Source organism: Phaseolus vulgaris, chromosome 2 (genome assembly GCF_051622355.1).
Source record: "Phaseolus vulgaris cultivar YP4 chromosome 2, ASM5162235v1, whole genome shotgun sequence".
Taxonomy (NCBI): domain Eukaryota; kingdom Viridiplantae; phylum Streptophyta; class Magnoliopsida; order Fabales; family Fabaceae; genus Phaseolus; species Phaseolus vulgaris.
The window spans coordinates 39,774,380-39,795,369 of NC_143499.1; the positions used below are offsets into that span (position 1 = coordinate 39,774,380).

A 20,990-nucleotide genomic window follows, 5' to 3' on the forward strand; every position below is an offset into this window, starting at 1 on the left:
TAAGTTCAATACAACCCAAGCCGTGCATCTCATATGTCACGGTGTGCATGAACTCCCCCATCAGCTTCTCACCACCTGATATCTTAGTCTATGTGACTTAGATCATCAGTGAAGCTCGGAGATCTCTGTTACCACATAGGCATCAATACTTAATACACAGCAAACATCAGTCCATACATTATCCCAAATGTATGAATTCAATTCCATACCATTCCGTCAATACAATATCATTCCAAACACGATCCACAACATTCAAAAACATAATTAAAATAAAAAAAGCAATACTTAAATATTAAACCATCAAAATATAATATTTTTACAAATTTAAATAACATATAAACAAACAACCCAATATATATAACACACAACATGCCTGCAAGAAAAATTGAATATTGGGACCACGTCCCTTCCGCATTCAGATCTTCTATCCTAGGGTGCTATTAAAAATTAAATTTAGCTTCCCTTACCTCAATTGCTTGCTTTCCAAGCAACTTTTAGAATTTTATTCCCCACCGTTTGGATAAGCTTCAAGATTTACGGGCCTGATGCAAATTACCCAAACAGAACAAAAATACAGTATAGAGTAGAATAAGTTGAGAGGATTAAACTTCTCAACTGACCCCACCAATATTGATGACTAAATTCTAAGGAAAAACAGAGAACAAAGGAACTTTAGAGTAAAAATGAACTTACTCTGTTTGAAAATCTGATCAGGTAGAAATGTTCCTTAACTCCTCAGCTACAGCGTGGTATGATCAGATTCTAAAATAGATGAAGATTGGGAGAGAAAATTAGGAGAGAGGGAGAGAAGAGAATATGGGGAGAGAGAGAAAAAGAAGAAAATAAAAGGCACTGGTGGTGGGGGGCAAAGCTTTTGTTGGTGTTTTTTTTTTAAAAAAAACACGTTGTTACATCCTGACTCCTTTTATTAGTTTTTTTTATTATTATAGTTTTATTTTTTATATTTTACTTTTTAAATATGTATATATAATTATATAAATATTTTTAGGTTTTTAATTAATTAATCAATATATTTAATCAAATAAACTAAAAACAAATTATTTTTGTATATTAAAATATTCTATTATAATCAATAATTAAATCTTAAGTTGTAATTTTGAATTACAACAATATCATTTATATTATACAAATAATGTAATAAAAAAAGAATGTTTTGAATTATTTTTTATTTTTTAAAAAGCAAACTGATATTCATCCTTAACATCACGTTGGTGAGCCGACAAATTTAATCCAACTATTGCTATCCTTATAAGGAAATTAAATTAAAGAGAAAGCTCACAATAAAACATATTAAATCCAACTTATTGTTATCTAAAACAAAATGAATATAAAAATGTAACCTAAAATAAATAAAGAGCTAATACGCTTATATTATCAATTGATTAGAAATTAACTTTTATATATAACTTTAAAATTATTTTTTACCAAAATAACTTATTATATATAAAATTTTGTTAGTGTGTCACTATAAATATAATTATTGAGAAATTCATAACTAATTCATTATTTTTTGTGTATATTCAAAATGGGTACTTGCAGAAGAAGTAATAAACAGATAATAAAAAATAAATCAAACTACAATGACACAAATTTTTTTTATCACATTTTCAAGATATCTTGAAAGTATTATCTTCAACTTTATAGTTTGACCTTCATAATTTTCAAAAGAGATATAATTTCAAAATTTTGGAATGACCATCATTAAATATATTTAATGGATCAATTGTCAAAATTCAATAGTCATGATCCCATTAAATTAAGGAGAGATTCTCAACAATAACATACTATTAATATTTATTCCTAAAAAAAATAAAAATACATTTTAAAAATAACAAGTTAAATATGTTATTAAATAGTTCTTCTAATAGGTTTCTCATTTAAAACAAATCTCTTTGGAAATGAAAAAAAAAAAACGAATATAATCTCTCTCGATAAAGTTTCTTAATTATTTATATCTATAAACTTAATACGAAACCAAATATTTTGACTGAAGTTTGATTATAGTATCAATCTACTCTTCGAGAGAAATTAATCTTTATTTGATGGGAATACTGTATTTTAAAACATTAATTTTTTTTATTAACTATTGTTTTTACTTATATTATGTTAAATTAAAATGTGTATATATAGGTTTTAATTTATTATTTAAAAATAATAGTTTTTGGTGCTTTTAAAAATTATACATTTACTTTTTAAATTAAAATGTGTATATTCAGAGAGTCTTGTTTATTATTTTCTCACGTGTCTACAAAATCTAGCCTTGGAAATACTCCTGATGAAAATTTTTTTTGGGGGATTTTGTTTGTTTGATAATGAATCTATCTTCTCTACTTTGTGAATGATTTTGCCTAAAACTATGAGACTAATCCTCGAGATGTAAAAAATCACCTAAATGATTTTTGCCTTGTTTTAACAAAATCTGGGTACTTAAAAAATCACTATCTATCAACGTAAAACTTAAATCCATGCATTACTTAAAAAAAACCTTAAGAAATAGAATTGCTGCTGTGACAAACAAAATAAGTAAAAAACTTATATTCACTTTTGTTTTGATTCTATAAAATTTTAATTGTAGATTTTGTTTTTCGATTTTCTAAAATAAAATAACGTTGGTTCCATGTTAATACATTTATTAGATTAATATTTAAGTCTCTTGTTATGATCACCTCCCACATGTATTATTCTTTTAGTACTAACTAAATGACATAGTAAACCAAAATGACTTAATTTTTAAAAATTTCGATATCAAATTTATAATTAATTTTTTATAAAGACATAAAACATTAAGGATAAAAATAATTAAACCAAATTTAAAAAAGAAAACACTAATGAAGTGTGGCTCAAAAATGAAAATAAACACATATCCAAATAATTTGATCTTATTAATTCATGAAATTAAGAAAAAAGTTCAATCTTAAAAGGATCTGTATCTAGGTTCTAGGTGGTATACTTTGTTCATAGGTAAAGAAATTGGAAGGATCAACACTCGTCTTCACACGCACTAATCTATCAAAGTTTTCCTTGAAGAACTTGGTTCCATATATGCTAGCCTCTTTCAAGCTTGTTGAATTACTTGGATGTTTGGCACCAACATCAATATCCCTATAATTCAAAAATACTTCCCTTGGAGACCTTGAAACAAAAGGGGTCATAAACTCATAAAACGACCTCGAATAGTTCATGTAACGATCATTGGCCTCAACGCCATCTTCAGTCCAAAACACAAAGTACTGGATCAAGAACAAGTTCCCTTTCCTATGAGGAAATGGGGTTGCAGATGGTAAAATTTCCTCCATTCTCCCTCCATAAGGGTTCCATTGCATCCAAATGTTATTATATTTAGTCATCAAATCCCAAATGTCTTTTAAGGCCGTTTTTGGGATGGGGTTTTTCACATAATCTGACCTGCTCTTAAAGTACTTTGCAGATGGTTCCTGAGAAGTTGGTAGCAGAACTTCAATAGGGGTACCATTTGGAATATCAGACCAAAAAAGGGTGGAATTCACCCAAGGCATTTCTATGCAATCACTCTTTTTCAACCCCAATTCAGGGAAGACCTTATTCACCAAAGGAACGAGTCTTGCAATTGGGCCTAGAAATTGGCCAATGAAAGAGACTATTACTGTTCCATTCACCACATCAGGCTCCACCCTTATGAAAAGATCTCTGTCTAGTTTTGGTGCAACTAGTTGCCATTTGTAAGCAACATCAGTTGCATCTTCTTTCACAGACTTTTTCACATTGAACACAGTCACTTGTGGGGGTACAGGGACCAATTGGATCCTCCATGCAACAATGACACCAAAACTGGCTCCACCACCTCCTCTTATGGCCCAAAATAGATCTTCCCCCATTGACTTCCTATCTTGGACAACACCATTGGCATTGACCAATTTGGCATCAATGATGTTATCAATAGAAAGACCATATTTTCTCATCAAATTGCCATAACCACCACCAGAAAAGTGGCCACCAGTGCCCATAGAGGGACACACACCTGATGGGAAGGCATGCACATTGCTTTTCTTTGCTATTTGGTAATAAAGTTGACCGACCGTGGCTCCAGCCTGAACCCATGCAGTGGCACTCTTTATGTCCACATCAACCGATTGAAGAGGAAACATGTCAAGAATGACATACGGCACATCTGAGATATATGAAAGACCCTCATAGTCATGGCCACCACTTCGGATTCTGATTTGAATGTTGTTTGATCTAGCACATGTAACTGTTGTTTGGACATGATTCTCACTTTTGGCAGCTATGATGGCAAGAGGTTTTGGTGTGCTTTTTGTCTTGTATCGGCTGTTGTGAATGTGCAAGTTTAAGATAGAGGTGTATGAGGCGTTTTCTGGAGTGTATATAGCTTGAGGTACTATAGAGTTTGAATAATTTGAGAGACAAACAAAGAATTGTTTGATATTTGGAGACGCATTTCCCTCAGAAATAGACAACACTATCGTTAGAGATGTTATGAAAAGAGATAACAACCCCATTGTTTTTTTTAATGGATACCAATGTGGTTTCTTCAAGTTAACCTTGGACTCATTATATAACCATGTTGTGACGTTCTTCACCAATGTAATGTGAGGATCTCCAAAATTTAATTGTCTTAAAAAAATTAATTAAGTAAACATTCTTGAAAATCGGTCAATTGACCAGAAAATAAAGAAAATTTCATCTCCTTGTAAAAATAAACTGGTGTAGAGAAATTAATTAATTAATTAATATAATTAATGTTAGAAATTATTTTTTGAAATAAACTGTAACAGGTCAGAGAAGGTTTAATAATTAATATTATAATTATTATTATATTTATTAATATGATTATTAATATTAATATAATTCTTAATATAAGTATTATTAATATTATTCATATATTTAATATCATTAATATTATTATTTAAATTAATAATATTATTAATTATTATAATAATATTATTAATTATTATAATAATATTATTATTTATTATAATAATATTATTAATTATTATAATAATATTATTAAATATTATTAAACATTAATAATATTATTAAACATTAATAATATTATTAAACATTAATAATATTATTAAACTAATATTATTAAACATTTATAATATTATTAAACATTAATAATATTATTAAACATTATTAATATTATTAAATATTTTTAATATTATAAAAAAATATTAATATTATTAAATATTTTAATATTTTAAAAAAATATTAATATTATGAAATATTTTAATATTATAAAAAAATATTAATATTATTTAATGTTATTAAATATTATTAAATACTAGCGAAAAATAATTTTTTCTTTTTATCATTACAACACATATAACACCATTAAACAATAAATCAAAAATTCATCCTGAATTCAATATTTATATTACAGGTAAAAGGAATACCTTTTTATACATAAAAAATAAATAATATTAATATTAATATTATTAATAATATTAATAGTATGATTAATAATATTAATGATATTAATAATATGAATAATAAGATATTAATTATATTAAATATATTATTTATACTTTAAATTATATTAAGATTATTAGTTTTATAATCTATACCTGTATATAAAGGAGATTCTCCTATTAACTGTCATTTTATTTTATTCCAATTTTATTTTTATTTTTATATTTTATTTTATTATTTTAAAAATATATGAGATGAGATATTTATCATTTTATAAACAGTTTTACTTTTATATCTGAAGAGGATAATAGAAGATATAACACTATTTATAAATTAAAAAAAAATTCAAAACTAAACGTTGTAGAGTGAAGCTTGCTAAGGAATTACATCTTTTTCTCATGTTCATCTTTACTTTTAACCATCAAATACCTTTTTAGTTTTCTATTTTCATATTCAAAATTCAAAATAAGAGAAGTCATAGCCAAATAGTAAGTGTTGTTTTTTTAATTATAAAGTAGAAGATGAAAATGCAGTGTCTGAATTTACATTTCTTTTTTATTCATTTAGGCATGTCTTTGGCATTGATGACAATATTGTTATTATTGTGTTTGTAACAACCCAGAAAATAACATCTAACTATTACAATACAAGTTCTATGTATTTCTATACAAACTTGGAGTTTTTCAAAACATTCCTAATACATGATTATGATTTATAGAAATACAAATATTTACATATTCATAACTCAAAATAAAACTCTGAAACCTCTAAGGCTTTCTTGCACCTGTATGGTCATCTGCTCGTGTACATAATACAGTCATCGCAGTTTAAACACAACACAAAAAGCAAGGGTGTGCTAGTGAAAATAAAATTTTATAATATACAAAATTAAATTAAAATAGAAAATCAAATTACATGGCCAATTTCTCAATTATTCAATCTTCTTCAAATTTCAACATAAATCAATCACATAGATCTCACATGGATCTACACATCTAGAATATTCAACAAACAACGCTTTCCGGAAGATCCGTATTAAGTAAGTCCTACTAGAGACTAACACCTGATCCAAAGATTACCAGCGAATCCAACTTAAAGGATCAGGGTAAGTTCAATACAACCCAAGCCATCCATCTCATATGTCACGGTGTGCATGAACTCCTCCATCAGCTTCTCACCACCTGATATCTTAGTCTATGTGACTAAGATCACCAGTGAAGCTCGGAGATCTCTGTTACCACATAGGCATCAATACTTAATACACAACAAACATCAATCCATACATTATCCCAAATGTATGAATTCAATTCCATACCATTTCGTCATACAATATCATTCAAAAAGTGATCCACAATATTCAAAAGTCTATTTAGAGTAAAAATGAACTTACTCTGTTTAAAAATCTGATCGGGTAAAAATGTTCCTTAACTCCTCAGCTATAGCGTGGTATGATCAGATTCTAAAATATATGACGTATGGTGTAACCCCCGTAAATAAAAACCAACAGCCCCCTGCCCCATCATTTTCCTCTTTACTTTTTTTTTTCATGCTTTCTCTCTCTACCCACTTCTCTCATCTCCCTTCTCTCTTCATTTTCTCTCTCATACCTCATTTATTCCAATATCTGATCACGCCATGTTGTAGATGAGGAGTCAGGCTACATTTCTACCCGATCAGATCTTCAAACATAGTAAGTTCATTTTTGCTCTAGAGATCCTTTGTTCTCTATTTTTCCTTAGGATTTAGTCATCAATCTTGGTGGGGTCAGTTGAGAAGTTTAATCCTCTCAACTTATTCTACTATATACTGAATTTTTGTTCTGTTTGGATAACTTGCATTAGGTCCGTAAATTTTGAAGCTTATCCAGACTGTGGGGAATAAAATTCTAGAAGTTGCTTGGAAAGCAAGCAATTAAGGTAAGTGAAGCTAACTTTAACTCTCAATAATACCCTAGGCTAGGATATCTGAATATTGAGGGGACATGATCCCAATATTCAATTTCTCTTCCAGGGATATTGTTTGTTTATATATTGTGTGTTTGTTTAGATATTATTTAAACTTTATAAATATTATATTTTGATAGTTTGAGAGTTAAATATTGTTTTTGATATTGGAAACGTTCTTGAATTATATGAACTTTTAAATGTTATGTGATTGAATGATATGTTTTATATATGAATGATGTGAATTGTATGAAATTGATGTCATACATTTGGGTTAATGTATGAGTTGTTGTTTGATGGTACATTAAGTATGAAAAGCCTATGTTTAATGGAGATCCTCTGGCTTCACTGATGATCTAAGTCATGTAGACTAAGATATCAGGTGGTGAGAAGATGAGAGGGAGTTCATACACACCGGGTCCCGCTGTAGACACTCGGTATTGGATGTTTGAACTTACCCTGATCATTTCTATTGGATTCGCTGGTAATCTTTGGATCAGGTGTTAGTCTCTGGTAGGGACATACTTAATGAGTCTTCCGGAAGATGAAGTGGGATTGAAATGAAATCCAATGATTGTGATTGAAAATAGATCCATGTGTGGTCTATATGAATGATGAAATTGATATTGAAATTTTATATGACAACATTTAAAGAAATGTTTATAAATGATTTGTTTGATTGGTTCTTTTTGCAAAAAAAATAGATAAGATATGAAATTTCTTTTCACTAGCTTACCCTTGCTTTTCTTGTTGTGTTTGAACTGCGATGACTGTACTACGTACACGATCAAATGATATTACAGGTGTAGGAGGGTCTGAAGAGCTTTAGGTGTTGACTTTGAAACTTATATTGTAAATATTTATATTTCTATATGTCCTAATCATGTATTAGGAATGTTTTGAAAAACTCTAATTTTGTACGTAGAACATTTTAAATAGTTAAATGTATTTTCAGGGTGTTACATTTAATGGTATCAGAGCAGTTCGTCCTTAGGATAACCTGAGGGTAGTGGGTTTATTGTGTTTCTTCTGCGTGTAGATTTTTGTTTAAGTTTAGCTTTAAGACTTAGCTAAAAGTTTCTAATTGGATGTAGACATGAGATTCGAGTATCCGAAACTTTAAGTAAAAAGTGAAGATGCGTATAAGACAACCTATAGATCTAAATATGATCGGTAAGAGCGAGTAATGATGTCGTTACATGGCTAGCATGGAAACAAAATTTTATGTGGATTTAATTTATTGTTATAAGAGGTTGATTAGATACATTCAATATTGTAAGAGTCTTAAGTATTTGTTTGATCTGAAGAGACTAGACATGAGACAAAAGATATTGGTGAAGTTATTAAGGGAGTAAGATTTCAAGTTTGTGTATCATCTGGAGAAGAAAAATTTGGTTGAAACTGGCATGAGCAAGGAGATATTTCAAGTGTCAAATGTAATGGTTAAAGAGTCAAATTAATGGAAAGTTAAGAACTAAGTGAATTGAGAATTTCATTATGGAATTAAAGGGGAAATTATGAGGTTTAGGATAACTTGTTTGTATTTGCAAACAAGAAGTTAGATAACATAGTCTAGTATAAAAGTTGTAAACATGATTTAGTGTGCATCATGCATAGCTAAGATAATATTTGAAGTTTTCTTGATGGTTCAACATAAAGAGGAAGTGGCTCCATAGGTCCTTGTTTGTCATACTTATAAAAGACTGAAGTGGAGTATCAAGGACTTTGGAAAATGTTACAAATATTGGAAGTGACTAAGTAGAAATAAAGTTGTTTTTGTTATACGTGTGATTCCTTTTCCACGGACAATAAGAGTACATAATGGAATCTGGATTGTGGTAGACCGAGTAATGAATTATGCATAATTTCTTTTGGAGAAGATAGACGAAGTTTTGAAAGATTATTAATTTTAATGGAAGTACTATCCTAGGAAAGAAAATGTTGTTGCAAATGGTTAAAGTCACAAGGAGACATAAGTATCAACACTTAAGATTATATGGTTGGAGTTGAGTGGAGGTTTCAACAATTTAAATTTGGAAGTTGTAGTACATTTGTTATAACTAACAAGTTTCTAGGAAAAGTGAGAGTAAGGAAATTGATGAAATTGAATTTGAAAATTACTCTAAGATTATTGTGTGCTGATGAAACTAAGGAGTTCTCTGTGAGAAACAAATGGTATATTAAGATTTAAAAACAAAATATGTGTTTCATAGGATGATAAATTAAATCAGATAGGTTATCTAAGAGTCATGAAAGCAAACTCATTTTACATCTAAGTATGAACCAAGGGTATTGAGATTTAAGGAAGTTTATTTGGTGACATGGTATGAAGGAAAATATAGTCAAGTATGTAGCTACTTGTTTATTTTTTCAAAAATCAAGATCCGAACAAATAATGACCAGGAAGTATGCTAACATAGTTTTGACATTCACGAGATGAGAGTGAAATAATATTTCCATGGGTTTTATCACCTACATGTCACACACAGTGAAGAAAAATGACTAAGTATGAGTAATATGGGATGGATTAATGAAGACTACACACATTCTACCTATGCAAGGGAATTATAAGCTTGAAGTTATGAAAATAATTGGGTGAGCTAAGAGGTCTCAGTTTGACAAAAGTGGTGAAGAGGTGACATTGGGTACTAGAATTAATGTTAAGGAAGTTTGTTTTGGCTGGGTTATTTTTATATTTTCATAAGGTTGGGAATGAATCTTTTAGTACATGGTATTGGATGGAGTGAGATGGTGGTAGATCTTACTCTTAGTTCTAAGCAGAGGTCTCTAGTAATTAATGTTGCACGTCCTTCCGAATATGAGAATATTATTGCTCGAAATTGAAAAACAAAATGAGCCAGTGATGTTGACACCCACATATGACTATTAGAAAGTAAAAGAGGTTCTCCCAATAAATGTGGGAAGAATCCATGTTGATTTAGTTATACCTATCTCAAGGTTCTATGGATTCCTTTTCTTTGGAATTTGGTGTTGCACTACAAGAAAATCATGAAATAGAAACCAATTTGTAGAAACCAAAATAATTAGTTGCAATAGTAATTAAATTAGAGACCATTTTAGAAACTAAAAAGAAATTTGGTTTCTAAATTAGTTTGTATTATTTTCTATTGTTAAATAGTTTCTAAATTGGTATCTAATTAGCAACCAAGGTTTTTGCTACCAAACTTAGAAACTAAATAATTGGTAGTTAAAACCTTAGTTGCTAATTAGATACCAATTTAGAAACTATTTAACAATAATAGACAATAATAGAAACTAATTTAGAAACTAATTTTTTTGTTAGTTTCTAAAATGGTCTCTATTTTAGTTTCTATTGTAACTAATTATTTTGGTCTCTAAAAATTGGTTTCTATTTCATGATTTTCTTGTAGTGTTACCTGTATTAGTATAAGCTTGGATTGGATATCATGAGTTTTATTAGAGCTTGCTTGCAAAGAGATTGGTGTGAGGTGTCTCTATTCATGTTAGAATATAACAAAGTCATGGATCATTAAGTTAGGTCACATGAAAATCACTTAGGCAATTGGACAAGAACCTTTTAGCAGAAATATTGCAAAACACTCAAAGGTCAGGGGTTGACCTAGATCGTCTGTTTAAGATGAAGGAAAAAGACATTGAAGCATACATTTGATATGCACCAGGAGGAAGTTAATCAAGAAAAAAAAAACTCAACGTATTTTTTTCATTACCTCAGTTATCAACAATTGTGAGCCAAATTTTGAGAACTATGATGATTAAAGACATCTTCGATCAGGTAGACATCTGATGTAGATAAATGAAGTACTCATGAATTTTTGAGAGTTATGTCATTCCTTAGTGTAAGGAGAACAATCATATCTTAGAAGATGACTCCAAAGTTCATAGGTTCTTACTAGATTCTCAAGAGAATAGGTTCTACTGTTTATAAACTTGTTTATCTTTTCTGTTAACCAACATTCATTATGTCTTTCGTGTATCGTAACTAAGGAAATATATATAATTGGTCATAATCATATTCTATTGTCTGATTTAGTTAAATAAAATATCTCTCTTTTAAAGTGGAGTCAGTTAAAATTTTGGATTCTCAAGTAAGGTAACTTCATGGTAGAAACATCAGCATAGTCAAAGTATTATGAACTTTCACATGTTGTGATTCCCCTTGAAGAATGAAATAAGAGAAGATAAGATAATCATATCCTAATTTTACTTGGTAAGCTAATTTTCGAGGACGAAATTTTTTGTTGTTGGGGATAATTGTAACCCCCGTAAATAAAAACCAACATCCCCCTGCCCCATCATTTTCCTCTTTACTTTTTTTTCATGCTTTCTCTCTCTACCCACTTCTCTCATCTCCCTTCTCTCTTCATTTTCTCTCACATACCTCATCTATTCCAAAATTTGATCACGCCATGTTGTAGATGAGGAGTCATGCTACATTTCTACCCGATCAGATCTTCAAACAAAGTAAGTTCATTTTTGCTATAGAGATCCTTTGTTCTCTATTTTTCCTTAGGATTTAGTCATCAATCTTGGTGGGGTCAGTTGAGAAGTTTAATCCTCTCAACTTATTCTACTATATACTGAATTTTTGTTCTGTTTGGATAACTTGCATTAGGTCCGTAAATTTTGAAGCTTATCCAGACTGTGGGGAATAAAATTCTAGAAGTTGCTTGGAAAGCAAGCAATTAAGGTAAGGGAAGCTAACTTTAACTCTCAATAATACCCTAGGCTAGGAGATCTGAATATTGAGGGGACATGATCCCAATATTCAATTTTTCTTCCAGGGATGTTGTTTGTTTATATATTGTGTGTTTGTTTAGATATTATTTAAACTTTATAAATATTATATTTTGATAGTTTGAGAGTTAAATATTGTTTTTGATGTTGGAAACGTTCTTGAATTATATGAATTTTTAAATGTTATGTGATTGAATGATACGTTTTATATATGAATGATTTGAATTGTATGAAATTGATGTCATACATTTGGGATAATGTATGAGTTGTTGTTTGATGGTACATTAAGTATGAAAAGCCTATGTTTAACGGAGATCCTCTGACTTCACTGATGATCTAAGTCATGTAGACTAAGATATCAGGTGGTGAGAAGCTGAGAGGTAATTTATACACACCGGGTCCCGCTGTAGACACTCGGTATTGGATGTTTGAACTTACCTTGATCCTTTCTATTGGATTCGCTGGTAATCTTTGGATCAGGTGTTAGTCTCTGGTAGGGACATACTTAATGAGTCTTCCGGAAGATGAAGTGGGATTGAAATGAAATCCAATGATTGTGATTGAAAGTAGATCCATGTGTGGTCTATATGAATGATGAAATTGATATTGAAATTTTATATGACAACATTTAAAGAAATGTTTATAAATGATTTGTTTGATTGGTTCTTTTTGCAAAAAAAATAGATAAGATATGAAATTTCTTTTCACTAGCTTACCCTTGCTTTTCTTGTTGTGTTTGAACTGCGATGACTGTACTACGTACACGAGCAAATGATATTACTGGTGTAGGAGGGTCTGAAGAGCTTTAGGTGTTGACTTTGAAACTTATATTGTAAATATTTATATTTCTATATGTCCTAATCATGTATTAGAAATGTTTTGAAAAACTCTAATTTTGTACGTAGAACATTTAAAATAGTTAGATGTATTTTCGGGGTGAGAAATTAAGAGAGAAGGGAGAGGAGAGAAGTTGGTAGAGAAAGAAAGGGAGATAAGGAAGAAAGGAAAAAAAATGTGTGCAGGGGTTCTGTTTTGTTTTTAAAAAAGTTACATTGTTATAGTATTGACACAAATAATGTCATAAAATACACGAAGTCAACAATTTAACCAAACTTATAACATAACTATTAAAGAAAAAAAATAGTAGGAAAGTTAAAATGGTAAAATGGTAAAATTAAAATATTCTATCCAAATGGTAAAATTAAAATGCAATATATACATCTAAATTATCTTTCTAAACAAAACATTGGAAAGTTAAATAATTTAAAATTAAATTAAATCAAACTTAATGTATTTAAATTTGTTGAAAATTATAAAGTTTCCTATCCAAATATAAAGATTTCAAACTAAATACATCCTAAATAATGTTTGAAATATTTCTGTAATTAATTGTTTGAAATGCAAAATCAAATTGTTGGAGATCCCACATCGACTAGAGATTAGAGCCTTTCATTGTATATAAGTGGGTGCAAACCTCACCCCATGAGCTGATTTTATAGGGTTGAGTTAGGCTTAAAGTCCAACAAATACTCGCGGCCCGATAGCGGGTGGCACGATAGGCCCAACAAATACTCGTTAGGATAGGCTCGAAATGGCTCTGATACCATATTACGAAGTGGACTTTAAGCTTTGGTTGGATTCAATTTTTATCTCTATAAAATTGTTAAATACTTTTAATAAAAATTTATCAAATAAAGTAAATTCATACGAATAAGTTTTTGATTTTGACAAACTTATCTACGAGTATATAAAAAAAAATAAAACTAAATACTTTTTTATAAATTAAAATTTATTGTAAGAAATTTTTAAATATCAACTAATTTATAGAAAAAAATATTAATTATTATATAGAGGAAGTTAGATAATGTTTTATAAAATAAAAAATTATTTATATTTAAAGTACAATTTTTATTATTAAGAAAATTTATAAAAAAAAATTAAATTAGTATCTAACATTTTTACTTAGTTTTTATTTTATATTTTAAATTAGTTTCTAATTAAATTAGTAATTTTTATTATTTTAGAGATTAATAAATTAATTTCTAAAATTGATTTTTTTTTCTTGTGGTGATTAATTTGTATATAAAATTAAAAAAAAAAATTGAAGAAATTATAGGATAGGAATTCTATAACATGTGCTTAAATTAATTTTAATTTATATAAAAATATTTTTTATTAGTTTCTTATACAATAATAATAGTTTAATATATTTTTGAATTATATATACGTATTTATTTAATATTTATAATGACTAATTATTTAATATTTATTAATATAATATGTGATCACATTATAAAGGATATTTTACAGAATATGCAGTTAAATATTATATTCATTAACATATATAATTAAATAAAATATATAGTTAAATTAAACAATGTGGTTAAATATTATATTTAATAAAAATAAGTGATACATCATTGTTATATATATTATGTTTATAGGAATAATTGACCTCCCAACAATACTTTGAACATACTATATATTTAAAGTAAAATAATCAATATTCATACAAACTTAAAGTCTATTTCATTTAATATTTTTCTTTGAATTGAATAAATTTATTTTAATATATTTTCTTGTATCTTTCAAACTCCATTTAATATCTTTCATTTGAAGACATTAATGCAAAAACTAAGAAAACAACAAGCACAAAAATAAAAATAAAAATGTAAGTACAGTGGTTAGAGTAAAAATTCTTTATCACTCTCCTAATTGTTTTCCACTCGAAAGTGTTTAGGTTTTTTCACTTGAAAAGATCCATATAGTTTTGAAATGATTGGTGAGTTCACTCAAATGCTTGAAGGTCTTAAATAATATGAGAAATTTTTTAAAGATATCAAATCATGCAATCATACCTGCAAATGAAATAGGAACAAATTACGTAAACTTTAAAAGAGACAGAACTACAAGACAAAAAGGAAGAGAAATTTTAAACAAAAACTAGAAAAAGTAAAGAATGGAAGCTAAACCAAAAGAGATATGAATGAGACATATGGTTCAAAATTATGCAAAAGAAAAAAGCTAGAAGAAGACATCCAAAACGAGTGAAAAGCATATAGTCTTTTAAAAGTATTCATGTCATAATAAATTAAATCAAACAATTTTATTAAATAACATCTCTACAAGAGAAATTGAAATTTGGGACCACGTCCCATCCACATTAAGATCTTCTAGCCTTTTGTGCTATTGAAAGTTAAAGTTAGTTTTTCTTACCTTAATTGTTTGCTTTCCAAGCAACCTCTACAATTTTAGCCTCTCAATTTAGATAAGCTTCAAGATATAAGGGCCTAATGCAAATTATTCAAACAAAACAGAAATTGAATATATAGTAGAATAAGTTAAAAGGATTAATTTTCTCAACCGAACCCACCAAAATTGATGACTAAATCCTAAGAAAAAATAGAGAATAAAGAATCTTTAGAGCAAATATGAACTTACTCTATTTAATAATTTATTCGGATAGAAATGTTCCATAACTCTTCGGTTACAATGTGGTGCAATCAGATTTTACAATAGATGATGTATGGATTGAGAAGTCAAGAGACAAGGAAGAGAGTTGGAGAGAAAAAGGAAAGAAAAAGGTACCAAGAGTTATGTGTTTGTGTTTATCGGGGAGTTATGACTAAAATTTTTATAGCTAATATTAGATACCAAATTAAAAACAAGTTTATAATTTTTTTATCAATAATAAAAACTATTTTAGATACCGAAACTTTTAATTTACAAAATATTATATAACTTAATTAATATAATAACTAATTATTTTTTATTTTTAAAATTAGTTGATATGTAGTGATTTTCTTGTAATGATATTTGTGTAAAATTAATTATTATTTAATAATTTTATTTTCTTGTAATTATACTAATGACGAGCCAACAAATAGGTTTATGTTGTCAATTGATTATAAATTAAATTTTATATAACTTTAAAATTAATTTTTACCAAAATAACTTATTATATAGAAAAAGTTTGTGATCAATGTCACTATAAATATAATGTACTGTTATTTATTCCTAAAATAAAAATAAAAATACATTTAAAAATTAACAAGTTAAATAAGTTATTAAATAGTTTTTTTTTTGTACTGAAATAGGTTTCTCATTTAAAACTAATCTCTTTTGAAATGGAAAAAAATAATATAATCTCTTTTCTTAATTACTATATACGTACCAATAAACTTAATACGAAACAAAATATTTTGACTGAAGTTTGATTATAGTATCTATCTAATCTTCGAGGGAAAATAATCTTTGTTTGATGGGAATACTGTATTTTAAAACATTAAATTTTTTATTAACTATTTTTTACTTATATTATGTTAAATTAAAATGTGTATATATAGTTTTTTATAATTAAAATTTTATAAAGACATAAAACTATAAGGATAACAAATAAATTTAAACCAATTTTTTTAAAAAAAAAAAACTAACGAAGTATGACTCAAAATTAAAAATATCACAAATATAAAAAACACATCCAAATAATTTGATCTTATTAATTCATGAAATTAAGAAATGTGGTCAATTTTAAAAGTAACCGGATGTAGGTGGTATACTTTGTTCATGGGTAAAGAAATTGGAAGGATCAACACTTGTCTTCACACGCACTAATCTATCAAAATTTTCCTTGAAGAACTTGACTCTATATATGCTAGCCTCTTTCAAGCTTCTTGAATTACTTGGATGTTTGGCACCAATATCAATATCCCTATAATTCATAAATGCTTCCCTTGGAGACCTTGAAACAAAAGGGGTCATAAACTCATAAAACGACCTCGAATAGTTCATGTAACGATTATTGGCTTCAACACCATCTTCAGTCCAGGACACATAGTACTGGATCAGGAACAAGTTCCCTTTCCTGTGAGGAAAAGGGGTTGCAGCTGGTGAAATTTCCTCCATTCTCCCTCCATAAGGGTTCCACTGCATCCAAATGTTGTTATATTTAGTCATCAAATCCCAAATGTCTTTTAAGGCCGTTTTTGGGATGGGGGTTTTCACATAATCTGACTTGCTCTTAAAGTACATTGCAGTTGGCTCTTTAGAAGTTGGTAGCAAAGTTTCAATAGAGGTATCATTTGGAAGATTAGACCAAAAAGTGGTGGAATGAACCCAAGGCATTTCTTTGCAATCACTTTGTTTCAAACCTAATTCAAGGAAGACCTCATTCACCAAAGGAACAAGCCTTTCAATTGGGCCTAAAAATTGGCCAATGAAAGAGACTATCACTGTTCCATTCACCACATCAGCCTGCGCTCGTACGAAAAGATCTCGGTCTAGTTTTGGTGCAACTAGTTGCCATTTGTAAGCAACATCAGTTGCATCTTCTTTCACAGCTTTTTTGACATTGAACACGGTCACTTGTGGGGGGTACTGGGACCAGTTGGATCCTCCATGCAACAATGACACCAAAACTGGCCCCACCACCTCCTCTTATGGCCCAAAAGAGATCTTCCCCCATTGACTTCCTATCTTGGACAAAACCATTGGCATTGACCAATTTGGCATCAATGATGTTATCAATAGAAAGACCATATTTTCTCATCAAATTGCCATAACCACCACTAGAAAAGTGGCCACCAATACCCACAGTGGGACACACCCCTGCTGGGAAGGCATGCACGTTGCTTTTCTTTGCTATTTGGTAATAAAGTTGACCAAGTGTGGCTCCAGCCTGAACCCATGTTGTGCTACTCTCTATGTCCACATCAACTGATTGAAGAGGAAACATGTCAAGAATGACATACGGCACGTCTGAGACATATGAAAGACCTTCATAGTCATGGCCACCACTTCGGATTCTGATTTGAATGTCATTTGATCTTGCGCATGTAACTGTTGTTTGGACATGATTCTCACTTTGGGCAGTTATGATGGCAAGAGGTTTTGGCATGCTTTGTGTCTTGTATCGTTTGTTGTGAATGTGCAAGTTTAAGATAGAGGTGTATGAGGCGTTTTCTGGGGTGTATATGGCTTGAGGTACTGTAGCATTTGAAAATTTTCTGAGACAAATGAGGAATTGTTCGATATTTGGGGATTGATACTTTGAATTTCCCAGTGAAACAGACAACACTAGCGTTAAAGATGCTATGAAAAATTAGAACAACCCCATTGTTTTCATGGATACCAATGTGGCTTCTTCAATTAGCCTTGGACTCAATATATATAATGATTATAGGACTTTTGTTACCAATGTGATGTGAGGATCTCCAAAATTTAATTGGTTATAAAAAAAAGATAATTAAGTAAATATTCTTAAAGAAATATAGAAGATTCCGTCTTCGCATAGAAACATTAAATTACGTTGAAAGAAAAAACAAAGGAATAATAAATAAACCATATGCTAAATTTCTCTCTTAACTTTACATTTATACTCTCTTTTTTTATGTCATTTGGTGTATGAATACTTGAATAGCTTAATCCTTTTTCCAAATATGGAAAGTCCAACAAGACTTTTTGTGATAATTTAAATTATGAATATTTATCCAAGGTTGTCATATTTTAAATGGTATAGTTGTATAATAATGTAAGTTTTGAAAGAGTTTAAAATTAAATTTATCTTTGCAAGTAATTTTGTAATTTATTCTAACTAATTTTATAAATGTATTTGATACGTTAACAAATAATTATCACAATCTCAATTGAAGTGTGAAATAAATTATATTTTTTAGAAAAAATAATAATTTGTTGTAATTCTCTTAAAAAACTATAACGGTTAATGTTGTGTTTCTCAAGTGAGTATACGGAAGAGTGTCGGTATCTAACCTAAGAAACGGAAATTCAATAATTTTGAGTCATGAGTCAATATATGTAAGAGACATTGACATCACATTCATCCTAAAACATTAAAGCATTAGATTTGTTAGTCTTTCTCTTTATATATTACTCACCTCACTCATCGTTACTCAATATGAACTTAAGACACCATACTTGAATTCTCCATAGTTACCTTAACCTTGGATTTAGGTAATAAATTCTTACAAAATAATTTATTTTATAAATAATTAAAATATTTTATTATAAAATATGTTGTTTAGACATATAATTTTAAAATAAATTATAATTCTAAAAATTATTGAAAATAATTTGATAATTTAAAATTAAACTATAAAAAAAAAAAGTAAATATTTTGAAATCTTCATATTTTCTATTCTTTAAATATATGTCTCTTTTCTTTATATTTTTACTTAGCTTGTTTTCAATTTAAATATCACGACTCAAACTTCAATTTAAATATCACAACTAAAGTTCAATTGAAATATCACAACTAAAGTTCAATTAAGAGCACATTAACTTATATGTGATTAAGATGTTATTGACTCAATAATATTTTATGAGTAATATTAATGAATGTTTCTTGTACGTTAAAGTTGATCATGTTAATTTTTCGGTTGTCATCACTAAAGTTATTATTTTGTTCATACAAGTCAATATTCTACTATCAGCTAATTAAATTACACTGAATGAAAAAAATAAAGGAGTAATAAATATACCATATATGCTAAATTTCTCTCTTAACTTTACATTTATACTCTTTTTTATTCATAACTTTACATTTATACTTTTCTTTATTCATTTGGTGTATGAATAATTAATAGCCTAATCCTTTTCCAAATATGAAAAGTCCAAGAAGACTTTTTGTAAGAATTTAACTTATGAATATTTTTCTAAGGTTGTCATATTTTAAATGCTATAGTTGTATAACTAATGTAATTTTTGAAAGAGTTTATACAAAAAAGTTATCTCTGAAAGTAATTTTGTAATTTATTCTAAATAATTTCATAAAAATGTACTTTATATATATAAACAAATAATTAATAACAATCTCACGTGTGAAACAAACTATATTTCTTGAAAAAATACGAATTTGTTTTAATCTTCTCATAATAAAACTATAATTATTAATATTGTGTTCCTCGAGTGAATGTATACACTACAAAAATATCATGAAATAGAAACCAATTCTAGAGACAAAAAATAATTAGTTGTTAGAGTGACTAAATTATAGATCATTTTAGGGACTAAATAAATTTTTGGTTTCTAAATTATTTTTTATTATTGTTAAATGGTTTCTAAATTTGTATCTAATTAGCAACTAAGTTTTTTGCTATCAAATTTAGAATTTAAATAATTGGTAGTTAAAACCTTGGTAGCTAATTAGATACCAATTTAGAAACTATTTCACAATAATAGAAACTAATTTATAAATCAATTTTTTTTTTAGTTTATAAAATGGTCTCCAATTTAGTTACTATTGCAACTAATTATTTTGGTTTCTAAAAATTGGTTTCTATTTGATGATTTTCTTGTAGTGATAGAAGAGAGTCGGTACCTAATCTAAGAGACGTGAATTCAATGAGTTTTGAGTCATGAGTCGATACATATATAAAATATATTAAAATCACTTTTAACCTAAAACCTTAAGACATTAGGTTTATGAGTCTTTTTCTTTATATATTACTCACTTCACACATTTTTACTCAATATTGTAACGGTGTAAAATTATTTGATTTTACGTTGTGTGAACATGTATAAATATTAGATTTTGATAGTTTGGAAGTTAAATATTGTTTTGATGTTGGAAAGGTTCTTGAATGGTATAATTTTTTATGTTATGTGATTGAATGATATGTATTATATATGAATGATGAAAATTGTATGAAATTGATGTCATACATTTTGGATAATGTATAAGTTGTTGTTTGATGACATTAAGTATGAAAAACCTATGTTTAACAAAGATCATCTAGATTCACTGATTATCTAAGTCATATAGACTAAAATATCAAGTTGTGAGAAGTTGATGAGGGAGTTCATACACACTTGGTCTACACACTTGGTCTACACACTTGGTCTCACCGTAGACACTCGGTATTG

General features: G+C 28.4%; 1 protein-coding gene and 1 pseudogene across 1 annotated transcript; both read right to left on the reverse strand.

Moving 5' to 3' along the window:
- Positions 1-2,868: 2,868 nt before the first annotated feature.
- Positions 2,869-4,531, reverse strand: LOC137809762 (berberine bridge enzyme-like 17). The gene has a single exon (XM_068610845.2). It carries the CDS (start codon positions 4,515-4,517, stop codon positions 2,952-2,954), a length of 1,566 nt encoding a protein of 521 aa, XP_068466946.1. The 5' UTR covers positions 4,518-4,531; the 3' UTR covers positions 2,869-2,951.
- A 12,109-nt stretch (positions 4,532-16,640) lies between these two features.
- On the reverse strand, positions 16,641-19,056 carry LOC137809481 (berberine bridge enzyme-like 17 pseudogene; annotated as a pseudogene).
- Between the last annotated feature and the right edge of the window lie 1,934 nt (positions 19,057-20,990).

Excerpts from the sequence above, each read along its gene's own strand:
- LOC137809762 (XM_068610845.2), bottom strand. The coding sequence starts at position 4,517 with ATGGGGTTGTTATCTCTTTTCATAACATCTCTAACGATAGTGTTGTCT.